The sequence below is a fragment of the Macrotis lagotis genome, chromosome 3, assembly GCF_037893015.1.
Source record: "Macrotis lagotis isolate mMagLag1 chromosome 3, bilby.v1.9.chrom.fasta, whole genome shotgun sequence".
NCBI classification, from domain to species: Eukaryota; Metazoa; Chordata; class Mammalia; order Peramelemorphia; family Peramelidae; genus Macrotis; species Macrotis lagotis.
The window spans coordinates 286940753-286965734 of NC_133660.1; the positions used below are offsets into that span (position 1 = coordinate 286940753).

At 47.8% G+C, this 24982-nt stretch overlaps 1 protein-coding gene across 5 annotated transcripts in view; it reads left to right on the forward strand.

Moving 5' to 3' along the window:
* SYT7 (synaptotagmin 7) overlaps window positions 1–24982 on the forward strand; it is a 105485-nt gene that overhangs the window by 31608 nt on the left and 48895 nt on the right. For all 5 annotated transcript variants that reach the window (XM_074231329.1, XM_074231330.1, XM_074231332.1 and 2 more), the window contains 2 exons: window positions 13339–13442; window positions 23803–23882. In XM_074231329.1, coding sequence (XP_074087430.1) covers window positions 13339–13442; window positions 23803–23882 — 184 coding nt within the window. The remainder of the gene's footprint in view (window positions 1–13338; window positions 13443–23802; window positions 23883–24982) is intronic.

Genomic DNA, 24982 nt, shown 5'->3' on the forward strand with positions numbered 1-24982 from the left:
TGGCAGCTTTCAGTCTCCTTTGACTCCTATGAAAGGGTCTGAATCTCCTGGAGAATCCTTAAAGACCCCCAAAGCCCTTATTTCTTTAGAATCTAGAGCTTTCGAGTTTGCAAATAGCTTTCTTTGCAATGATCTCATTGACAGATGGGTATACTGAGGGTTCAGAGAGGAGGAATAACTTGCCCAGGGTCAAGTTGCCACTTCTGACTTTCAGAGAACAGCCCATCTTTTGGGATTTGAATGATAACGCCTACATCATGCCCTTCCTGACCCCCCACTTCCCAATTCTTGGCTCTCCCTTTCTCATTATTCTCATTCATCACAGTATATTTATTTTGTATCTGTTTGAGTATTTACTAGTTTGGACCCATGTTTTTGCCCAAGTAGAATGTAAGCTGCTGGAGGGCAGAAGTGGTTCCCTCCCTTTTTTCTTTACCTTTCCACTGCCTAGGACAGCACCTGGCAGTTGGACTATACTTAATAAATGTTTTCTCACTTGAACTAAACCAGGATTCAGATGAGTCCCAGAGCAGTACTCATCCTGAGAACCAGCCCCCAACATTCCATTCAATTCTATACCATGTGGAAAAACCTGTGATCAGTGTGTGGAGAGACAAGTCCCTGCCTTTAAGGGACTCATAGTCTGTAGAGGGGGGCAGATTCTTCCCTGCAGGATGTCTATAAAAGGCATGAATTTGTCCTACCCCATGCCAACAAGTGGTCATTTAGCCTTTGTCAACCTATTCAGGGATTAGTTCCCTCCTCTACAATATGAGAGGGTTGGCCTAAATTATCTCTAAGGCCCCTTATTTCTCTGAATCCAATAATCTTATCTCCGGAGGCTGTCAGTTATATCATTTGATAGGTCTGACTTTTAGAGTAGAGTTCAACTGAGTTGAAACATGCTACTCTGACCCTCCCTTTCATTGGTTATAGGACTTGGCTTCATATTTTGCCTTTGACACTTCATAACTGCCTGACCTGGGCAAATCAACATCTCTGGGTCTCAGTTTCCTGATTTGTAAAATTAAGAGATTGGCCTTAATGACCTCAAAGATCCCTTCCAAATTGAAATATATAATCATTTGATTTTTAAACTGAGATAGAAGCTTAGAGATGATCATTTTCTCTACACATGAGGAAACTGGGACCCAGCAAGGTTAAATTGATTGTTTAAGACCACAGAGTAAAGATGGAAGCTAGAATTTAAAATGAATTCCTCTTCCTGCCTACTAGAGGAAGTGGATAAGAAGTTTGAAATCTGGCAGAATCAGTGGGTGGACTCTGGAGGAAATGTGAAGCTTTCTCAGCTATCTAGGTAATACCCATTAACTGGAATCTCTTAGGTGGGGATTCAGGTTGGTGCATAGATACCCACTGGATTCCCCTTCCAAAGGTTGGTTGACACATATCGCTGGAGATGTTGAGTTGAGCTTATAGATCAACTTTTTAAAGGGGTCCACATCTGGGAAAGTCAAAAAGGGAACGGGTTTGGAGATATTTTTCCTGCTGTGCCTGACCCTGTCTCCCCCCCGCCCCAGAAGGACTTGTTGGAGAAATGGGAATACATAGTTCTTGTACTATCTCCCCTGCAAGGTTGGAATGAGTAAAATAAACCTTAAAGTACTATAGAAATGTGAGCTGCTATGTTGGTAATGATGATAATATGTTGGAGGAAGAAGGAACAAATTACCTCGGTTTCATCATGGGGAAAACACAAACAAACAAGAAATAACCTCTGCAGTTATTCTTAAACAGAGGCTTGAATCAACACTTATTCCCGGGTGGGAAGCCACCCCGTCTGCTGAGCTCCATTTCAGAACCATGGACAGCATGATAGAGTGGGGGGGGGGGGTTCAGCACCACGGAGAGCTCAGAGGCCCCTGCTGTTTGAGTACCCTCAAGTGTCTTCTAAGGGCACAGCCCTGAGAACCTCTCTGTTTCAGCAATAATGAATCTGTCCCTCCCACCCCTCATTCTCTCTGTGGCTCAAAAATCTCATGCTTCATTACAGTCCTGGGAGCTTTTGTTCTGGAAAAGCTGATATCTCTTTTTGCCTGAGCTGCCTCACTTATAAGTTCAGCCCAAAGGCCCTGGTGCCAGTGCCAAAGATATCCGAGTCCTGTGATGTCCAAATGCATAATGCATCAGGTGGGATGCCCCAAGGAGAGACAAATGTCCTTGTCCATTAAGAGTTTGATTGTAAATTCAACATAGGGAAAGATAAAAAGTGCTCTGAGATCCTCGAATGCAAAACACTGGTTAATTCAGACTATAGCTGCTTCATGCTCTATTATTAATAACAATAGATGATGGTTTAGAACTTGGCACAGCAATGCATTATTAATAGGAGTAACTAGTGGTCAAGCCTTGTACTTAATCACAACACTTCCCTTGATCTTGTCCTACACCCCACTGGTCTGACAGAGTTGCCCTCCATCTGGACTCATTCTCCCCCAGATCCCCTGCTGTTGTGTTGGACGTGCTCATTTTCACGGCTGCCCAGGCATCTCATCAGGTTCCCAGGCAGGGGGTGAGTGGGTTCAAGACTGTCTTCTTTCTGGCTACCTCTCAGTTCATTCCTCAGAGCTGACAACCTGTTCATGTCTCTCCTAAAGAGAATGCAGGCACCCATAACCATTGCCCCCAATCCACTAGCAGCCTCTTTCTCTCCTACTGGCAGCCCCATTTTCTCAGGCTCCCAAGCTCATAACTTGGAGTCAACTTTGACTTCCTCCTGTCTGTCACTGCCCTCCCTAAGTAATCAGTTACCAAGCTCTGTCTTTCTCTACCTCTGCAATAGTTCTCATTCCTGGCCCCTCCTCCTCACTCTCACTGTAATCACCGGCATCTCTTCTCCAGATTGTGGTAATAATCTCTTAGCAAGTCTTCCTGCCTCTGTTCTCTTCTCCAATCTATCCTTCACATCATTTCCCAAATAATTTTCCTAGTGTTGCTGTCACAATCTCACTTCTCTATCCCCCCCAAACACTCAGCGGCTCCTATTGCCATTCAGTAATTTAAACCCCTGACCCTGTATTCAAAGGCCTTCCAATCCAGTTATCCAGACTCATTTGCTATTTCTCGATGCTTGCCCTCCTGCCATCCCCCTTGAAATGTGACATCCCCCTTGAATCTTTCCCTGACCCCCTCCTGCTAGGATGTAAGTGATTTTTCCCTCTTTGGGTTTGGGGTTTTTTTTTTGCAGCATTTTGCCAGGATTTCTTTTTTTTTTAACCTCCATCGAATTCTGCCTTGCATCAGACTTGTGTACATGCGATATTCCATTATTAGACTGTAAATTCCTTGAGGGTAGAGACTATGTCATTTTTCATCTCTGTAGCCTGAGCACCTCGCACAGGGCCTTCCATGTAGTAAGCACTTAATAAATGTTGATTGGATTGAGTTTCATTTCCTTCCAGACCTTCATATACTTGGGTAGGTGGCTTTGGGCCACCCCTTGGGGAGGGATGCACAGCAAGGCTGCATGTGACTGGGGGTGGGGGTGGAGGGAGAGGATCTAGAAGGGGCTGCAGTGCAGCAGAACCTGGCAGGCCTGGATTGCTGCTTGAAGGGAAGGGCAATGAAGAAAGGCACAAAATGCTACTCCTGGGTCTGCTTTCAATTACTGTGGACAGTGTGGGGGGCAGAGCAGAATCACCTGCTGCCTGGTGAGGAATCCAGGCGCATGTGGATCTCAAGATGGCCCAGTCCAATTTCTTGCTGGAACAGATCCCTCACCGATCAGGATAATCCTTCATTTGCTGTTTACTCACTTGGCTTCTCTTGTGAATGCTAAACTGTCTGCATCCAACTCTGCCAGCCCTTCCTCCCTCCCTCCTTCCCTCCCTCTCTCACTCACACATTATATCTGTTTTTATTTCAGTCAAGGCTGAGGAGGCTTTCTTTTTGCTAAGCCCCTATTTTCAGCTGCTTGTAACTTTCCAAAACAATTCCCCCCGGGCTTCGACTTTCCCCAGGCTCTTTCTTAGCCCTGAACCGGAGGCTCCAAGCCATCGTTTTGAAGGACACCAGGAAAAAGTGGCCTGAGGGGCTGGGGGATGGGCAGGGGCTGACCGTTTATGGAAACCCAAGCACTCTCCTATCTCTTTCCTTCCCCCCTCCTTCCTCTTTGCCTCCTTTCTGCACCTCTCTCCTCTCTTTTTCCTTCCTTTCTTCCCTCCCCCCTCCTCTCTCCTCCCTTCCCCTGTCCCCCACTTTTTTCAGTTTCCCCCATTTTTCTTTTTCCCTACATTTACACAGGAAGGCTACGTCCCCCCCCCCCCCCAGTTTCCCAGGTGGGTGGTCAGGAGGAGGAGGTTTTAATTGGAAAGGAATCAGGAAATTCCAAATGAAAGTGAAGCTGGGGCCTTTGCCTGGCAGTCTTAGCTCTGGGTTTAGCTCCACTCAGGTTTCCGCCCCCAGCCTCCCTCTTCTCTCCTGCCTGCCCCTCCCTGGGCCCTGAAGCCTGGCTGAGTACCCACCTCCTCACAGATTCCCAGTGGAGGAATGAGGAGAGGAACACTAAAAAAGGCCAGAGCTGGAACCTGGAGGAGAGACAGCTCTCTCCCTCCTCCCAGCAGCTCCTAGGTCCAGAATGCCCCTCATTCTTCTCTCTTTTTCCCCAGTCCTATATGACTACACCCTTCCTCTGCCAAGATTACAAAGAACTCAGTACCAGTCTCTCTAAGGGATCCTTTCAGTCTCCTATATAATCTCTTTGGGGGAGGGGGGTATTGACATTGTCAGACTTACAACAGAATCAAGTTGGCAACAGGAGGAGCTGGGTGGGGTTACCAAGGAAGCCACTTTGCTTTGGGGGAGGTCAATCCCTGTGAGCCAAGCCTGTGTTCTCTGGCCCCTAACACCTCCCCTTTCCTCTGCTAGGGGCTCATAGAAACCTTTAGGAAGCCAAGGGTAGCAACCATGGACAGCAGCAATGACCAGCACACTGGAGAGCTCTAGCCACACCCACTTCAGTCTCCACTCCACAGCTGCCTCTCTTTTCTTTCTTTCTTTCTTTCTTTCTTTCTTCTTTTTTTTTTTTTTGATACCTTTTGTTTAACAATAAACAAATTATATCTGAGGGCTTTTCTCCTCCTGGATTAGTGTTTCCGATAAGCTGAGGTCCTGCGGTTTTCAGGGATATCTGGGCCTGGCTTGCATCTTTCTAAGTGGGTGAGGGATTCAGAAAAAGAGAACAGGGATCTGGGCATTTCTCTATCCAGGACTCTGTAGAAATCTCTCCAGTGTGGCATTCTCCCTACTCCGTGGGCATCCCATGGAGGGGGCTCATGGACAGAAGGTGTAGAAGGGAACAGAAGCAGAACCTCAAGAAGCCCAGGCTGTGTTCCCTTTTGAGAACTGGGGGGGGGGGGGAGCAGTTGTGGAGAGAAGGAAGGAAGTCTGGGCATGTCTTTCAATCACCTCTTAAGTAGGATGTGCATATTCTGTGGGTGTTAGGTCTATATATGCTCTGAAGTGTGGTGGAAAGCACACTAGTCAGAGGACTCATAAGGCCACTGACTCCACTAATTGGAGCTCTCTGGGCCTCACCTTCCTCCTCTGTCAAATGGGGATCATGTTAGGAAGAATGTAGGCAAAATACTGGGACAACTGTTAAACGCATTAAGGGACCCTTTCACTTACTCCACCACTATTTCTTCATTCACTCAGGTAGGGATTCATTATATCGGACTCTCTCTTGCATTTGAAACTATGCCTGGAACAACAATATACAAAAGCTCATGGAGTGTCTTCTTTATATGGGGAGCATTTCTGTAACAAGGAATGTCTAAAGATATTGGTATATTGTAGGGTGCTAATGATGTGGTCATCAGACCCAGAATGGAATCAGCTCAATTCAGCAAGCAGTTATTCAGTATTTACTATGTATAATATCCCGGCCTAGGAGTTAATATAAAGATAGAAAAGGAATAAAGGTATAGAGATAGAGATCAATAATATAAGGATAGAAAATGTATAAAGAGGGGTGGTTAGGTGGTCCTGGAGTCAGGAGGACCTGAGTTCAAATTCGACCTCAGACACTTATTAATTGCCTAGCTGTGTGACCTTGGGCAAGTCACTGAACCCCATTGCCTTGCCAAAAAAAACCCAGAAAAAGTATAAAGATGTAGAAATAGGCACCAAAAATATTAGTATAGAGATAGATGTCAATAACAATAGATACAGATAAATATCAACATTATTAATATAAAGATATGAGACAGATGTCAGCATTAACGTAAAGAATAGAAAATGGATAAAGATAAAAATAGGTATCAAAATATTAGTGTAAAGGTAGAAAAGGTATAAAGATATGAGACATAGATATCAGTATTAACATAAAAATAGAAAAGGTATAAAGATATGGAAACAGATATCAAACTATTACATAAAGATAGAAAAGGTATAAAGATATAAAAATAAGTATCAAAAATGTTAGTATAACAATAGAAAAGGTATAAAGATGTAGAACTAGATATCAAACTATTAGTATAAAGATAGAAAAGGTATTAAGATATAGGGATAGATACCAATAATATGGATACAGATATCAACGTTATTCATATAAAGATAGAAAAGGCATAAAGAGATAAGAGACGGCTGTCACTAATGTTAACATAAAGATAGAAAATATATAGAGAGAGAGATGTTGGTAATATTAATATAAAGATGGGAATGTATATGGAGATCGATATCAATAATATGAAGATAGAAAAGGTATAAAGTTATAGATATCAATAACATTGACATAAAGCTGGAAACAAAATAAAGTCAATCCTACCCTCAAGGAACTTATATTCCACTTAGGATGAGGTGAATCAAGGAATATCCCCCCCTGAACAAATAACCAAAATAGAAAATGACTAAGGAGGGAGAGGCAGCTGTGGCGACTGGGGAAGAAGTCTGGATCTGGCTTTGTTACTTTCTGTGTGCGTGACCCTGTTTTTGGCTTCCTAATCTTTCCACTGTGAGGATATGGGAAGGAAATGGGTGACCTCTCAAGTCTTCTAGCTCTGACTTCCATGATTCTACAGTGCCAAGTGGAATGGGCATCCAAGGAGGAAGGGAGAGATCATTGTGGGCTTAGTTATCAGAAAGATCTTTCAGGTGGAGGGGGCATTTGAACCAGGCTTTAGAGTATAGAGAAGACTTCAAAGGGAGAGGAAGAGGACATTCTAGGCAGAGTGCTCAGGTGTCTCTGCCCTTGCCCATCTCTCCCTGTCCCTATGGGTGTAGGGATGGGTCTCTGTTTCCATGCCCCGCTGCATGTGGGAAGCTGGGATCACATACATATCTCCACGAAGGTGGAGGTATAGTGATTTCTATGGGCAATGCATGCATAAGACTGCAGGGATTGGCATTTATTTGTGGGTGCCCAGGCCAGCTTTCTCCCCCTCTGTCTCCCAGTCCTGGAGCAGTCCCAGAGTGTGTCCTCAGAAGTCCATTGCCTGTCTCCTGCAGCTCTCCCCAGGGCCTCTCTGCAGCCGTCTGCCCTTGTTTGATTCTGTTCATCCATAAATCATAGCAATGCAGAGATGAGAAGAAGCCCGGGAGCAGAGGCACTGCCCTGGCAAGGGGGTGGGGGGCTGTGGCTGGTAGCTTTCCCTTGAGGTGCCCTCTCCCTATGACTGTGGACCCCCAGGACTGCCTCCTGTACCTTCCCATTCCTCAGCACCTACCCCACCCCTCACTATCACCCAATAGCTGAGGTTTCTACTTTTAAATATTACTCCTTTTCTCAGACTCAGCACTCTCTTCTTACTGCTTTCCTCACTTGTGCTATCTCTGGATGTCCAGGATTCATCCTCTATGGATTATAGAATTATAGACCTAGAGCTAAAAAGAACCCTCCTCTTATTATACAGATGAAGAAACTGAGGCCCAAGGGGGTTAAACAATTTGTTCCAAGGTCAGGCAAATAGAAAGTATCACAAATAAAATGTGTAAGTTTCCATAGGATGAGAAAGGACCTAAGAGGCTAGTCCAGCTCCTTCCTTTGAACTGAGATCCAAAAAGAAGAGAATTGGACCAATGTCACTCAGCAAGCCAATGACAAAGTCTAGAACCTAAACTACTTCTTCTGGCTTTTAGTTCCAAGGTTCTTTCCACTGCATCACAGTTTCTGAGTTGTTTCCCAAGAAAAGGGCATGGGCTTGTACTGATCCTTCCACCCTCATCCAGTGGCCTGCCTCTCTCTGTTGGCTGTGACTCAGTGGTGGGCCAGGCTATCAGCTGGCCCTGCCTGTGCTGGTGAAACAGCTTGGTGCTAACTGGACCACGGGATGAAACACATGAACTCAGGTGGCCTCATTAGCTTTCATCAGCTGAGCCAACAGCCATGGCCCCGAGAGAGGGGGAAGCGACTCCTTTGAAATCACACCACAGTTCATAAGAGTTCTCTATCTTCCAGGCCAAGACACTTTCTCCTCCTCTCCTCCTTTCTCCTTCCTTCTCTTCCCCTCATCCCTCTTTTCTCCCTTCTCCTCTCCTCTGCTCCCTTCTCCACTCTCCTCTCTCCTATGCTCCCCTCTCCTTCCTTCTCCTATCCTCTTCTCCTCTCCTCCCTTCTCTCCTCTCCTCTTTTCTCTTCTCTCCTCTCCTCTCCTCTCCTCTCCTCTCCTCTCCTCTCCTCTCCTCTCCTCTCCTCTCCTCTTCTCTTCTCTCCAATCCTCTCCTCCCCTCCCCTCCCCTCTTCTTTCCTTTCATCTCTCTTCAACTCCATCAGTTTCCAGAATGTCTTCCCCTATGCCTCATTACCTCAGTCAAACATTTATTAGGCACCAACTTTAGCTACAGGTAAAAAGAATGAACCCATCTCTACTCTCAAGGAGATCTGTTTTTTTGTCACCCAAGCAAAAGAGACTTGGCCTCATTTAGAGAGGACTAGATTCAAACCCTGCTGTAGATACTTATTAGCTGTGATTCTAGAAAGGACTACAGCCCCTCTGAACCTCATCGCCAAATGAGGGTAATGATGGTGCTACCTTGAAGGAATGCTGTGAAGCTCCATCCAGCTCATATATGGGAAGTGCTTTGGAAACCCCAAAAGACTGTTAAAATGTGAACTGGCCCCCAATTCTCCAGACCAGTGGGGACCCACGATCACCTTGGAAAGTGAGAGTGGAGTCCAGTGTACAGTTTATGTTTCATCCTTGCCTTGAGGTTTTTAATAGCTTTTTGCATCCTGGACCCCTTGAATAGATGGGTAAAGCCCCTGGACTCCTCAGATATATTTTGATTACATATAAGAAGACACTCGGCCTTACAAAGAAAACCAATTATATTGAAATAAAGTTATCAAATGATGTTAAAAAAAGAAAAGAAAAGAAAACCAAGCAGGTTCCTTGACACCAATTTAAGAAGCCTTCCTTTGAGCCAATGGGAAGCCAGTCCCTGAAACTTTTCGAGTAAGAGAAGACTATGTTTGTCTTCTCTTGTCAAGAACATCTCTATGGCAGTTTCTGTAGGATGTATTGGAAGGAGGAAAGGTTTGGCTGCAGGGAGACCATTGGAGAAGCCATACCATTAAGATGGGGGCCATAGGATTTAGGTCCAGACAGGACTTTAGTGTTTATCCCCTTCAACCCCTTCTTTTTAAAGATGAGGAATCTAAGACCCAGACAGGTTGTCAATGAGGTGATGGTAAACATTTATTATGTTAAGATGAGGTGGTGTGGTGTCATGGAATAGGTTTATACTCTATTTCTGCCCTTTAATACATGTGTGCCCTTGGGTGGGGAATTCTTTCCCTCCCTCTCTGGGTGTCAGCATCCTCTTCTGTAGAATGATTTGGTCTCTGCAGTCACCTCCTGATGAGAACTTATGATTCAATGAGGGAGCCTCTACCCAGAAGAACTAGCTCCTGGATTCTTGGAAGTTTACCACCCAAGGGCCACACTCTGAGTGCTGGCAGGATCCCCTGCTTGGAATGCTTTGCCCACACAGTTTAGGGTTCCACTCACATGTGACTTCATGAAACTTTCCCTCTTCTTCATGTTGCTAATGTCTTCTCCTTCCAGGTTTACCCTTCATTGACTTTGCATGTGTGAATGTATGTGTGTGAGCATATACATGGTGTTTCTTCCCTTAGAAAATAAGGTTCTATTTCATTATTGTCTTTATATCTCCAGAACCTGGAGTACAGTATATATTTCATAAATGTTCACTAATAATTTGGTTATAAGAGAAGGATGACCAGAGAACCTAGTGGAGGCAGTCAGGCAAAGGACACATTTTGTTCTTTGGGGAAAGTTAAGACATTATCTTTAAATATGTGTATATGAGAGAGAGAGAGAGAGAGAGAGAGAGAGAGAGAGAGAGGCAGACTCAGAGAAACAAACAGAGATAGAAAGAGACACAGACAGACAGACACAGAAGCAGACAGAGATAGGGACACAGAGAGAGGTGGGGGGAGAGCAACAGAGCACAGGCATTTGGTCCCCCTGGCCCCCAGGACTGAGTCTTAAGCTGAAGCAGACAAGAGTGGGGAGGTGGGCATGTCCCAGAAAGAACTCCAGAAAGACTTCCCAGAAAGGCCTGCTGGAAGCAGAGGGAGCCAAGGAGGGATTAGAGGGAGGGAGAGGTGCTTTATAACCCAGGATAGTAGGAGGACTAGGAAGGGAAGAGAAGAGAGTTCCCTTACCTTGGGTGTGTGAATGGGGCGGGGGGGGGGGGGCAGGCAGACAAGACTGGCACCTAGAGAGGGGAAGGAAGAGGAAGACTTTGAGGTGCAAAAGGCAGAGGAGGAGAAAGGAGTAAGAAAGAGGAAGGAGGCTGCTAGGTCACAGTGAAGGGGAGAGGGGGTGGCTGCCTGGAAGCTTGGTGAGTAATGAGAAGCCACCTTGTTTTTAAAGAGGTTTCTGAGGTGGAAAACCCAGGACAAGGCTCAGGCAGCCCCCCTTCCCCCATACAGAGTGTTTTACAGGCTCCCTGTGGGGTGTCTGTTCCCCAGATCACCCTGGGGAGAGCTTGGAACCATGTGGGGTGTTGGAATTGCAGACCCAGTGCTAGAAAAGTATCTTCTCTACGGTCCTGAAATGCCCATAGCCTACTTCTGCCCCAGCCTGCCCTGCCCTCACTCAGCCATGCTTCTGGATTGCAGTCATGACTGCTTGCTGCTGGTTGCCCTATTTCTTATTGGGGTGAACAGGGAATTCCAAGGCTTGCCACCGAGCCAGGAGACCAGGCTTTTCCACCTCCTATGTTGTGCTTTGAGTAGGCTGCCCTGTCCCTTGATTCCCTGGTCTGAAGTGGTCCCTGGGGGATCTTGCCTTCCATCGAGGTCATACAGGCTCATAGAACCCCTTTAGACAAGGTCAAGAGAAGTCACCTGCTCAATCCACTCCTCAAGGCTGGGACCAGGCTTTGACTTCAGATCCAGTGTCCTTCCAGCACATGACCCCTTCCCCATGGAAAGCAATTTAGTTCACTCATCGTTGAGCCTCCTTAGCATGTGCTCTGGGAAAGCAGAGTTCCAGTTTTGCCTCAGACTCTAGCTGAGTGACCCTGGATAAATAATTTCATTTCATTTCTGTAAAATGAGGCTGATAACGAACCCTCCCAAGGCTGGTCCGAAGATCAAAGAACATTACACATAGAAAATAGTTTGCCACATCTTAAAGAGCTATTGTTGTGCTTCTTGTTGCTCTTGTTTTTGTTCTTGTTCTTTCTCCTCCCCTCCTCCTCCTCCCCCTCCTCCTCCCCCTCCTCCTCCTCCTCCTCCTCCTCCTCCCCCTCCTCCCCCTCCTCCTCCCCCTCCTCCCCTCTTCCTCCTGCTCCTCCTCCTCCTCCTCTTCCTTCTTCTCTTTCTTCTTATTTTTGTTATATCAACAAGCCAGAAAGCCAGCTTGGCTTATAGCAGGCCTGGAATTAGGAAAGACCTAGAAGGTTTTTTAATTGACAGTCCTTCCTTGGAAAAGACTAAAGAGAAGAGATAGGCAATGCTTATTGGATCAATGAATGAAATGTCCAGGGCAATATAGGCAATATTCTCCCCTCCCCCTCCCCTCCCCCCCTTCCACTCCCCCTTCTCCTTTCCCCTCCTTTCCCTTTCCCTCTGCTTTCCCTCCCCCTCCCCTTTCCCTCCTCCACTCCCTTCCTCACCTTAGCCTATTAACTTTCCTGTACTACATCTAGAGGCCTAGGTCCTGGGGTAGGCCCTGGATCTGCCACTCATTCCCTCTGTGCTATATGCCTCAGCTTCCTTTCCTGTAAAAGAAGGAAGTTGGGTTTACACATCTCTTTGGTCCCTTCTTGCTCTAAATCTGATCCCTTAGTCTTCTCTCTGCTGCCACCTCCTTGAGGACTCCCTCCCTGATTCCTTCCTCTGCATTTTTGGGGTCTCTTTCTTCCTCTCTCATACTTTCCACATTTATCAGGGAGGAAAAATTGGGGGGCGAGTGAACAGAAAGCTGAGGCTCTAACCACAGGAAGTGACTGGGAATTGTTGGGGGCAGAGCTCACGCATTTAATTCTCTTCTACCCATTGGAGCTTTGGTCCCAAACTTAAGGAATTAGCTAAATTTGCTCTCACAGTTACAGAGGGTAGAGCTGGGAGGCATCTTAGAGATCGTCTCATCCCACTGGCTCATCACAAAAATAATAAATGAGATCACTGGGCAGTGTACTTCTGAGATGGCTGCCCCTGAGTTCCAATTCTACCTCTGACCAGGCAGTACCAGTTTGTACCACTTGATCTCTCAAAAACCTTCCTTTCCTCCTCTGAAAAATGGGGATAATGATAATGCCTCCTTCTCAGGATTGTTGTGAGGATCAGCTGAGGTGTCAGGTAAAACAGCAGAGAGATGCTAGCTCTTATCATGATGTGAGGAGACTGAGTTCTCGAGAAATTAAATGACCATTACAACATGTCTGAAAAGTAGACCCATGCTCTTTCCCCATAAGTTTTGATCTGAGATTTGAACCTTGAACTTCCATCTATAAAGCTGCTTTCTCCCTTGCATCTCCCTGGCCAAGGGAAGCCCCAGTCCATCCTCTCAATTGAAAGATAGCTGGGGGTGGGGGTGGGGGGCTAGGTGGCACAGTAGATAAAGCACCAGCCCTGGAGTCAGGAGTACCTGGGTTCAAATCCGGCCTCAGACACTTAATAATTACCTAGCTGTGTGGCCTTGGGCAAGCCACTTAACCCCATTTGCCTTGCAAAAACCAAAAAAAAAAAAAAAAAGAAAAAGAAAAAGAGAAAAAAAGATAGCTGGAAGGATTCCCTGGTCTCTAGGGTGAAGCAGCCTGGTAGATGGCAAGGCCTCTTCTTTTGTATCATTTCCACCGATAAAATCAGATCATAATGTTGACCCTCTGTCTTCCCTCCTCTAGGGGCACCCTCCCGAGACGTCCTGCTAGTGTCCGCCATCATCACCATCAGCCTTAGCGTCACCATCGTCCTGTGTGGGATCTGTCAGTGGTGTCAGCGAAAATTGGTGAGTTGGCAGGGGAACTGGGCTTCAGGGTCCACGTTCAATGCCTCACTCTCTGAACCTCATCCTGAATCACCAAACTGGAACCCCTCGAAATACATTCCTGCTCTGCCTAGGCAGTCCCAGGGCCTTCAGGCATGTGTACACACCAACACTTCCATAGAGGCATGCTCACACTTGCCAGCTAATAATAATAATAGTAATAGTAATCATGGTAATAATAATAATAAGCTTTTATCTGAGATATAGGACATTGCAGTTGGTCAGTCAATAACATTTATTAAGCACCTACTATATATCTATTATATATCTATATGTATACATAGAAAGAGGGGGAAGAGAGACAGAGACAGAGAGACAGGCAGAGACAGAGAGAAAGAGAGAGACAGAGACAGACAAAGAGAAAGAGAGAGACAGACAGACAAAACAGAGAGACAGAGACAGAGGGAGACAGAGAAAGAGACAGACAAAACAGACAGAGAAACAGACACAGAGACAGAGAAAGAGCAAGAGACAGAGGGAGACAGACACACACACACACACACACACACACACACAGAGAGAGAGAGAGAGAGAGAGAGAGAGAGAGCTAGCTGTTACATACTAGGCAGGAGACAATCCTTGCTTCCGAGGAACTTCTAGTCTGGTGAGGGACAAGATGAAGCCACTGTGTCCAAACAAACTGGAGCTGGAATGAATTGCAGACCAACAAAGAAAGAGACAGTGCTTGCATTAAGAGGGATTAGGAAAGGCTTTCTCTGGAAGGAAGGCTTTTGAAGGGAGCCAGGCAGGGCTGGAGGAGACCAAGGGGAGCATTTCTTTGATTTAATCCTCACAATAGTCCTGTGAGGTGTGATTACTCCCATGTTACAGATGAGGACATGGAGACTCAGAGAAATATAACTTGAATATAATTATCACCCAGCTAATAAAAAAGAGGGAGGTAAGATTTGAATCTGGGTCTCTAGGGCCGACCAAGCAGGATAGCTTCTTTACTATTAGCAGACACTCTGACAGAGAATTCAGGCCACATCATACCCTAGGACTGATGGGAAGGGGAGGGGGCTGGGAGCTGCTGTGTCTTGCAGGGGAAGGGGGGAGGTTCCTGGAAGGGGGGGTTCTGAGACCCGGCCTGCCATTGGTGTAACCAGGAACCCCAACCCGCTGGAGCCCCCGGCATATCCATCCTGGCTCCACAGTTTGTACAAGCACAAACGGCTTCTTTTCATTTTTAACGAAGGCTGGGGAATTAACAAGCAGGATTAGGCCATCAATAAGTAACGAAGCCTGTCAGGAGAGGCATTAATCACCCCAGGAGAACAGAAGAGACAGGAGACAGAAGGAGGGAGGCAGGCAGGGTGTTCGGACTACCCAGCTGCCAGCCCTGCCCCACCCACTGGCCCAGCTCCCATCCTTCCTCCAGAAGCCTCCCCCAGCCCTGGCAGTAGCTCTGGGGAGGGAGGAGATGGTTGGGAGGGCATGGTCTGCCAGGGCGGGGCACTTCTGGACAAGCTCCCAAGGGGCTTCCATTACTGAGGTGGGGGTCCCACCTTGATAACTTTATTTCTAGAAACCTGGATTCTCTGTGGCCTGGACAGAGAGATGGGGAGAAACCTACCCTCCAGTACTCTAGATTTGAGGGCACCTTCCTTCCCACCTTCATCCCCTTGGGGAAGACAATTCATCTCACTTCACTGTTATTTATTCATTCATCTTTCTATCCATCATCCATCTATCATCCATCTATCTATCTATCTATCTATCTATCCATCTATCCATCTATCCATCATCTAGCTATCAATCATCTCTCTCTCTCTCTCTCTCTCTCTCTCTCTCTCTCTCTCTATCTATCTCTATCTCTATCTCTATCTCTCTATCTATCTATCTATCTATCGAAGGGGTTACTCACTGAGAGGTGGCTTTTTCAAGTCAATACAGTAAGTTGAAAGCCAGAAAGACTTGAGTCAAATCCTGCCTAAGACATGTACAAGCTGTGGCATTCCTTAACCTCTCTCATCTAACCTCAGTTTCCTCATTTGCAAATGGGGATAATGATAGCCCCTAACTCATAGAGCTGTTGCAAGGACTAAGGGAAATAAAACATGTGAAGTGTATTTAAAATCTTAAAATGATTCCTCTTATTAAAAGTTGCAGGATGATGGAAGCATACTATTTTTCACTTTCTGTATTTTTTTCATGATTTCTTTGGAATTCAAAAAAACTTGTTAAAATTGTCTTCATAAGTAATTGAAAAAAGACTATTTTTTAAAAGTTGCTGAACGAGGACTGGTCTGCATTGGTAGATGGAGTTCCCACCTTAGCTTAGTTGAATAGATGCTTAATTAAGGTTTATGAAATCAAGTCCTTGAATCGAATTATAGAGAGCTTCCCCCAGCTGGGAAATGATGGGTCCAAGTCCCTCTCTGCTGGGTGCTGAATGTTGGGGAGGTAGAGACCAAGCACTATATATAGTACTGCCCTCAAGGAGCTCAGATTGTTCATGACTTGGGGAGGTTCACAGGAGAGATATGGGTGTCATGGGTGGGGGATGTAAGGCAGCTAGTTTGGATGGGCTGGAGATGGTATGAGAGGGAGGAGAAGCATCTGGATAGAGCATAGGACTTAGGGAGAAGCCTTGGGAGCCCCAACTCTGCCCACCCTGCTCTCCCCCCACCACCTTCCATGGCCAGAAAGGCAAGTAGAAGTGACGCTTCCTTAATGGTGTCTGGTGCACACAGGAGGCATTTCATAAATTCTTGTTATCTTGACTAAATTAGTAAATTCCTTTAAAGAGGGGGAGCCAAGCAGTCAGCAAAAATCAGAGAACTGGACTTCTCTTGGGCAGCTGCTAGGACACTGTCTAGGCCCACTGAGTGTTTAGAACCACCCTTGTTTATAGGGCTGACTGTGTGTGTGTGTGTCTGTGTGTCTGTCTTTGTATTTGTGTGTGTCTGTGTCTTTGTGTGACTGTGTGTCTGTCTTTGTGTCTGTGTATATCTGTGTGTGACTGTGTGTGTCTCTTTGTGTCTGTGTGTGACTGTATCTGTGTGTCTGTCTTTGTATCTGTCTTTGTGTCTGTGTGTATCTGTGTGTGACTGTGTGTGTGTCTCTTTGTGTCTGTATGTGACTGTGTCTGTCTGTCTTTGTGTCTGTGTGTGACTATGTGTGTGACTCTGTGTCTATGTGTGGCTATGTGTCTGTCTTTGGGTCTGTGTGTGTCTGTCTTTGTGTCTGTGTGTCTGTCTTTGGGTATGTGTGTGTCTGTCTTTGTATCTGTGTGACTATCTGTGTCTTTGTGTGACTGTGTGTCTGTCTTTGTGTCTGTCCGTCTTTGTGTCTGTGTGTATCTGTGTGTGACTATGTGTGTAACTCTTTGTGTCTATGTGTGACTGTGTGTCTTTGAGTCTGTATGTATCTGTCTTTGTGTCTGTGTGTATCTGTGTGTGACTATGTGTGTGTCTCTTTGTGTATGTGTGTGACTGTGTATCTGTGTGTCTGTCTTTATATCTGCCTGTCTTTGTGTCTGTGTGTATCTGTGTGTGACTATGTGTGTGTGTCTTTGTGTCTGTGTGTGACTGTGTCTGTTTGTCTTTGTGTCTGTGTGTGACTATGTGTGTGACTCTGTGTCTATGTGTGACTGTGTGTCTGTCTTTGGGTCTGTGTGTGTGTGTCTGTCTTTGTGTCTGTGTATATCTGTGTGACTGTGTGTCTGTCTTTGTATCTGTGTGACTATCTGTGTCTTTGTGTGACTGTGTGTCTGTCTTTGTGTATGTCTGTCTTTGTGTCTGTGTGTATCTGTGTGTGACTATGTGTGTGACTCTTTGTGTCTATGTGTGACTGTGTGTCTTTGGATCTGTGTGTGTCTGCCTGTCTTTGTGTCCATGTGTGTCTGTGTGTGACTCTGTGTGTGTCTATGTGTGACTGTGTGTCTGTCTTTGTGTCTGTGTATCTCTGTGTGTCTGTCTTTGTGTCTATGTGTTTCTTTGTGTCTATGTGTGACTGTGTGTCTTTGTATCTGTGTGTGTCTGTCTTTGTGTCTATGTGTATCTGTGCGTGACCATGTGTGTGTCTCTTTGTGTCTGTCTGTGTCTTTGTGTCTGTGTATCTGTGTGTGACTATGTGTCTCTTTGTGTCTGTGTGTCTGTCTTTGTTTCTTTGTGTGACTGTGTATGCACCTTTGTAGCTGTGTGTGACTGTGTATCTATCTTTGTGTGTGTGTCTGTGTGTGACTATGTGTGTCTTCTTTGTTTGTGTCAGTTGTGTGTGTGTGTGTCGCCTCTGTGTGTTGTTGTGGAGGGCTCTCTCCTGCTGTGACCCAGGCCAGGATGGGCAAACAGATGCTGAGCTGACCCCCCGGCTGCCCCTTGGCTGGCCCGAAGCCTGCAGTCTCTGCCCGGGGCCAAACCTTGGCTGTCATTAAAGGCCTCCAGGCTGACTGGGTCCCCAGAGGCAGAGGTGACAAGCAGGACAGGCTGGCGCCTGGTGGCCAGGGAAGGTGAGAAGGACAGGCGGCCCTTCCATCCATCTGGGGCCTGCAAGCCGGATGGAGGGGCGGGAGGGGGCCAGGAGCCTGGGCTACTTAAGTGGGTATCAAAGGATGCCAAACCACAGAGCAGCGTTCAGGTCTTTGGTCAAGGCTGGTCCTTCTTCCCCTCCTGGGAAACTTGGAAGCCATTGTGTTTCATTGTGTTCTGTCCACCTACACACACACACACACACACACACACACACACACACACACACACAAACTGACACATACTCACACACTCACATATACAAACACACAGCCCCTCACACAAACACACTTACATATACACACACAAACTGACACATACACTCACATACACACACAGCCCCCCACAAACACACAAACTAACACACTCACACATACTTGCATACTCACATACACAAACACACTTACATACAAACACACTCACATACTCACACACTCACATACAGAAACACACACACACATACACATACACACAAACTGACACTCACATATACACAAACACACAGCTACCCCCCACACACTTACATTCACATACACACAAACTGACATACACACACACACACAACCCCCACACACCCGATGCCTTCCCCTCTCTCTCTCTCAGCAGGCCCCCAGACCCCTCTTCTGTTCCACTCTGGCTCAGAGCCCTTGGGCCTCATCTGTCTGCCTTCTTTCCCTTGGCGGCCTTGAGCTCCCACCCCCCCCCCCACCCCCAGACTCCTGGGTTGCCCATCCCCTCAGCAAGAATGACGTGCCAGCCCCGTGCTTGCAGATCCCATTTCCTAACATTAATAACTTCCTTAATCTCTAGCCGGCTTTTTCCAGTTCAGTTCAGTCAACCCCCCCTTGCCGACTCTTGGAAGCAGGCGGGGGTGTAAGGGGAGGGGATGGTTAGCTGTTTCAGAGCTCTTTGATGTCGGCTGGGCCAGGTCGAGGTCCCCTTGGTGTTTTCCTCCTGGTTTTGCCCCTTTCCCCTTCCCTGTTTCTCTCCAGATCAGTTCTTGAACCATCCTCTGCCCTTGTATCTTATATCCCCTGCCCCACCAATAGGGCCCAGCAGGAGTCCTCTGAGCTGGGGGTTGAAAAGGAGAAATCCTTGAGAGGACAGGACAGTTGTGTGACCCTGGGGGGTTCTGGATGGATCTTAGACAGAAGTCTAAGTCTGAGTCACCAACTTTTTTGGTAAAGAGGTTCATAGGAACACTGCTGGCAGACCATGAACTAGAGGATGTTCATGGTCCTTGGAGGAAAGGGGAAATCTCTGGGACCCTCAATTTAGAGCAGCGACAGACCTCAGAGGTCGCCTAGTCCAACCCCTTCATTTTATAGATCAGGGTCCAAGGAGGCCCAGGAGAAGCGGCATGGTCAAGGTGACCTGAGTAATATCTAGCAAGGGCCAATGCCCTTCTTTCCCTAAGGGACCTTGACTCCTATCCACAAGACTCCTGGATTACCCATCCCACATGAGTGTTGACTGAATATGGAAGGTTCTTGTTGATAGTTCCCAGCCCAGAAGTCTCCAAAGACCTTTGGGGGGGGGGGAGGGAGAGGCTGATAGCCTGCGGTTGGGAGGGGGAAGTCCATAGAATGACTTTTGACCTTTGATCTAACATGGAACAGATGACTTAAGGGTTTCAGATGTAGGGACCAAGGCCTGTTCTCTTTGGCTACAAGGTCTGAGATGCTAGGTTGCTATAGGGCAGTCAGACCACCATTTGGGAACCTCAGAATCTCATTGCTGAATGGGACATCTGAGGACATCTCCCTGGGTCCATAGTAAGTCCTTAATAAATATTTTTTTCATTCATTCATCTGGTGAGTCTAACCTGTATAAGAACAGGAATTTCTATCCGTCCCCTACTTACAACCTGAGTGGGTAAGTAGCTTTTTGGTTTCTGCTTGGAGAGAGCCCTCCAGCGATGAGAGAGTTCGTTTCTGATGAGATATGTGGGCCAACTTCAAGAGCTGGGTCTGGATTTTGAGGAATAACATGACAGGATTAGAAATTTGCTAGACGTGGAGTCAGAAGTGCCAGGTTCAAATCCTAATGTAACACCACGTTACCTCTGTGATCTGGGCAGCTCATAGTCTTCTCTAATGGGCTGGTAGTTTTGCCTCATGAGTCCCAGATTAGTTGATGAGAGGCTAAAGCAAGAGAAGGGAGGGCCAGAAAGGGACTGATCAGATTGAAAACTGTAAATTCCTAATCATTAGAGTTGTCCCCGCATGGAATGGGTGACCTCAGAGGGGAATGGGCCCTCCAGTCCCAAAAGTCTCAAAGGGGATCTTGATGAGGGCACTTGGCCAGGGAGGGATTGGCCTAAATGACCTCTGAGGTCTCCAGGCCTCTTTAGCTGACCATGAGGGCAATTGCCTCTGGGTTTAAGGTCTCTGGGATCTCATTCAGGCAGGGCTCCTGAGCTGTGTTTCTTTTGGGTCCAGAGAACAGGAAGGGCCCTTCGAACAGCAAACATCCAGCCTGGGGGTCCTTTAGCACTCAGAATTTCAGGCCCCGCAGGGATCTCCCGACATACAATGTTAAAGCATTGCACGAGACCTCAGAAACCTATTAAGCTTCCAATTTTAGGGCTGCTTCAGGTCCAACCTATTCTGGGCAGAGTCAGACTCAGGAAATGCAAGGGGCCCATGTGGAGCCGAGACTGGGGAGAGGGGCCAGGGAGGCCCTCCCTCCTCATACACATTTCAGGTGTCCCAACCACTGCTGAAGGGCACATCCACCGAGCATCTTTTGTTTTCCTTTGGGGAAGATGGGATAATTGGGTGTTGTGGGGCCAGTGTTGGTGCATAGTATGAGATGTTGGGAAAGTGTATGTGTTGGGGGGGGGTGCTGGAAGGCTGGGATACTTAGAATCAGCAGCTGGTGCTCCGAGGATGGGGGCACTTCAGGGCAATGACAGAATCACATCAGCCAAGACAAAATCTACTGTAGCAGCAGAGGAGCCCCAGCTTCTCCCCAATTCTGCTGTCTGGCATCAGGAAGTCTGTGGGGCTCAGGCCCCCCAAGTTGACATCAGCTGGACCTTCTGATCCTGCAGGGAGGTTCCTGGGCCTCTGGGCTCCAGGCCTCCGCCTCAGTGGTTGGGAGGAGAGGAAAGAGACAATGACTGGTTCTGGGCCAGCAGGGTGGCCTGGGCTCAGCCCATCATTGTCATCGGTATGCGTGTGGGGTACTAGATGGCCGAGAGGAATGTTAATGGCACTGGGCTCCGCAGGAAGCTATATTTAGAAACCCAAACTAAGAAGGTGAATAGAACTCACCTTCGTCTGATGCAGGTTCCTCCTCGACTGCTGCTGCAGCCCAGTCCTGGTGTTTGCTCCCCCTCCCTACCAAGCCTGGCCAGGGACCCTTTGCCCTGCCGTCAGTGGATGGCACCCTCCTCCATTACCCCCTCCTGGCCTGCTAGGGGTGTTGTAAGGACAAGAAGACTGGACCTGGAATCAGAGAAAAGGGAGTTGAACGTTGGATCTGCTAGCTTGTTTTTCTTTGTGACCTTGGGCAAGTCACTTCTCCCTGAGCCTCAGTTTCTTCATTTGTAAAATTTGACCGAATGGGATCCAAAGTTCTACCAAGTGGCAAATCCTCTGTAAATTCCAAAATGTGTCTTCTGGAAGGCTGGACCTTCTCTGTATCCATGGGAGGGTCTTTGGTAGGGACCCTTCCTCTCACAAAGAAGGAGCTGGATATTAAGATATGTGCCCCCATCTTTTACTCCACAAATTCATGTAATAGAGTGGAAAGGACCCTGAGTTTGAGGTCAGAAAGTCTGAAGCTCAGCCCTGCTATTTGCTCTCTCTGTCATCTTGGGCAAGCTGCTTCTTGAAATCACCTGACCTCTCGAGATTTCAGATTCCTGAACCAGTGTTGGACTGAATATTGTAGAATAATAGTTAAAAATGACCTTGGAGGTCACCAAGACCCTCCTCATTTTATATAAAGAGAAACTGAGGCACAAGGAAGTGAAGTGATTTTTTTAAGATCACAAAGGTCTCTTCCAGGTCTAAATCCATGGTGCTCTTTGGGCCTCAATTTCCTTATCTGTAAAATGAAGTTGAACTAGATAAAATCTCAATTTCCTTAGCAATAAGCACTGCATGTTTTCATTCCCTTTAGAATTCTAAGGTCTTTGGTTCGGGGCATTACGTCCTGGGGCCATAAGGGTAGGCTTTGGCCAGAGTGGTGGCCGGGCCATGATTCCTGCCCAGGGCAGTGGTTGGTCATCCCATAGTTAGTTGAAAGCAAATAGCCCTCTCCTTTCCCTGCCCCAGCTGCTCACGTCATGGGGTCCCTGCCAGCCCTGTGGGGCTGCTGCCCACGCCATCTGGGGGCGGTGACGTGGGCAGTGTGACGTGGCTGGTCCGGGCACCAGAGAGCCGTCTGTCCATGGAGAGTGGAGCTGTGTATCTGGGAGCCTGGCCAGGACCCTGGGGGATGGGAGTACAGATTTGGGCCTGGGAGCAGAGCCAACCTGCCATCCAAAGGAGCACAGGATTTCAAGGTAGAGGATCTGAGTTCGAGCCCCTGAACTATGTTTTATCATTGGGACCACAATGGGAGGACAAATCCTAATCACAGTGTACTGGAGCTGGAAGATATCCCAGGCCATCTGGAATAATCTGAAGAAGTGATCCCCCAATCAAGTGGTCATCGAGCCTCTTCATGAACACCTCCAGTGACAGGGAGCTCATTACCATCCCCCCATCCTACTTTTCAATAAGTTGTTAAAGGGACTGCTAGGTGGTACAGTGGACAGAGCACCCACCCAGGAGTCAGTAGGACCTGAGTTCAAATGTAGCCTCAGACACTTAATGCTTACTTAGCTTACTTAGCTTACTTAGCTAAGTGACCTTGGGCAAGTCACTTAGCCCCATTGCCTTGCAAGATACAAAATAAAAAGTCATTGCTAAGAAAGTCTTCTGGATCTTACTTTCTTCCTCTGTAAAACTGGGGAGATTGAATGAGGTAATATCAGCCCCCTTTTAGCTCCAAAAGCTGTTACAAGCATTGACAGGTAAGGTAACCAGGGTCCACACAGGGGATGCTCTTTCAAGGTCACATGGGGAGTATCAGAGGTTGTTGAACCCTGGTTTCCTTGACTCCAGTGAATGCAGGTCTCTTTTTCCTGTGTTATCCATCTTCCTGGGGACAGACCTGGTGACTGATGAGTTGTGAAGAGTGAAGTGCAGCCTCTGTCCTTGAGTTTTGTTCTGGCCAGGGAGGGGACACCATAGCTGGGAGGATTTGGCTTTGAATTCTGAGGTGGTTTCTGGCTTCACATTCTCAAAGCCCCCAAGATTTGGTGATTGTGAAGTCCTATCTCTCACTCCCTGTGCCTTCAGAAACTTTCACATTGCAAGTGCTCAGAAAAATGCAGTTACCTTGAGTTAAGTTGAACTGGGGTCTCCCTCCCTCAGCTAAGATCTCAGCCCATCTGAGGCTTAGTAGATGAGTCCTAGCCAGTTGTGGGAGTGAAGGGACTAGCCCAAGGTCACAGAGACCCCAGCAAAGGGAAATTTGAACTCAAGATTTCCCTACTCCATTGGCATCCTTCTGCCCATTGTATCTCCCTGCTTCTGGTGACATGGAAATGACCACGTTCAGTAGCCTGTCAGGGAAACCCGAACCAGCCTGGACAGATGGTGCTTCCTGACTGGCAGGAGGGGCTTGAATTCTGTTCTAGACATTTACTGCATGTGTGATCCTGGGCAGGTCACTGAAACTCTTCACCTCAGTTTCCCTCTCTGTAAAATAAGAGCTTCGTGGCCCCTAAGGGCCCTTCTGCTTATAGATGGAGGATGCCCATTTGGGTGACACTTCTCTTCTCTCCACAGGGCAAACGCTACAAGAATTCCCTAGAGACGGTGGGCACCCCAGACTCTGGGCGTGGGCGCAGTGAGAAGAAAGCTATCAAGTAGGTGCCTGGGGGAGTGCGGGGTGGGCCAAAGAGGCTGGTGGGGCAGGGGCGCCGAGGCAGCGGCCACGAGGTGAGAGGAGCCCCCACAGCTCTCCTTCCACCGCCCTCCCCTTCTTACATCCCCCGGCCACACACAGAGGTCCCCCCCCCCCCCCAAAGCTGCCAGGACATCTGAGCATCCCCTGGCCAGTCTCGTCTGGACACGCCCCCTCCCCTTCTCTCCACCCACAGCCACGCCCTCCCTCGGCCCCGCCCAGAGACACACCCCCTCACCCTTATCCTGGTCCCGAACCCACCTCCTGCAGACACTGCCCTTTCCACCATGTCCACCACCCCCTCCCAGCATCCATCCCACCCCAGCCTCCTGCACATACACGTGGCTGCCCCTGGTCTCAACAGTGCCGTTGCATAATAGAAAGAGGAGGATTTGAAGTCGGGGGCCTGGGGTCAAACCTTAGCCCTGCCACTCACCAGATGGTGGCTGACTGATTGGTCTGGACCTGGATTTCCTCATCTCCACAGTGGAGATGACCTCATTACCTTCCTCATGCACTCCGCAGGCTTGCTGGACACCGTGGCTGCTGGTCAAACCTGGGGGAGACCTTCCTCTCCCTATGGCTGGCCTGATGCTTAGGGGAGGGGGGAGATGGAGAAGCTACTTGGGATTTTTCCTCCCCTCCCAAGACTCTCCCACTTCCCTTCCCCATCGCTCCAAAATCTGGAGCTTTCCTACTTTTGAACTTGGCTAGAGGTCTGTGGCCAGATCTTAACCTGCAGAATGCCCAGACCCAACCCAATACCGTAGGACTGATTTGAGGGGCATGTCTGTCCTCCTCCAATCTGGTCCATAGGAGAGGAACCTGGGGGCCCTGGGTGCTAGCCCAACCTCACCCCAGTTTGAGAATCAGAAAACTCAGTCCCTTCCCTGTGTCATCTCCAGAGATTCCTGGTCCAGTGGGTAGTGTTGCAAGAGTGCCCCTCTCCCTCCCCCAGCTGGCTTCCTCCCACTCTATCCTCCCGCATAGAAGCTGCCAGCTGGAGACCCGGGGGCCCCAGGTTGGAGGGAAGAGCTCAGAGAGCCAGCTTCCCACCAAGAG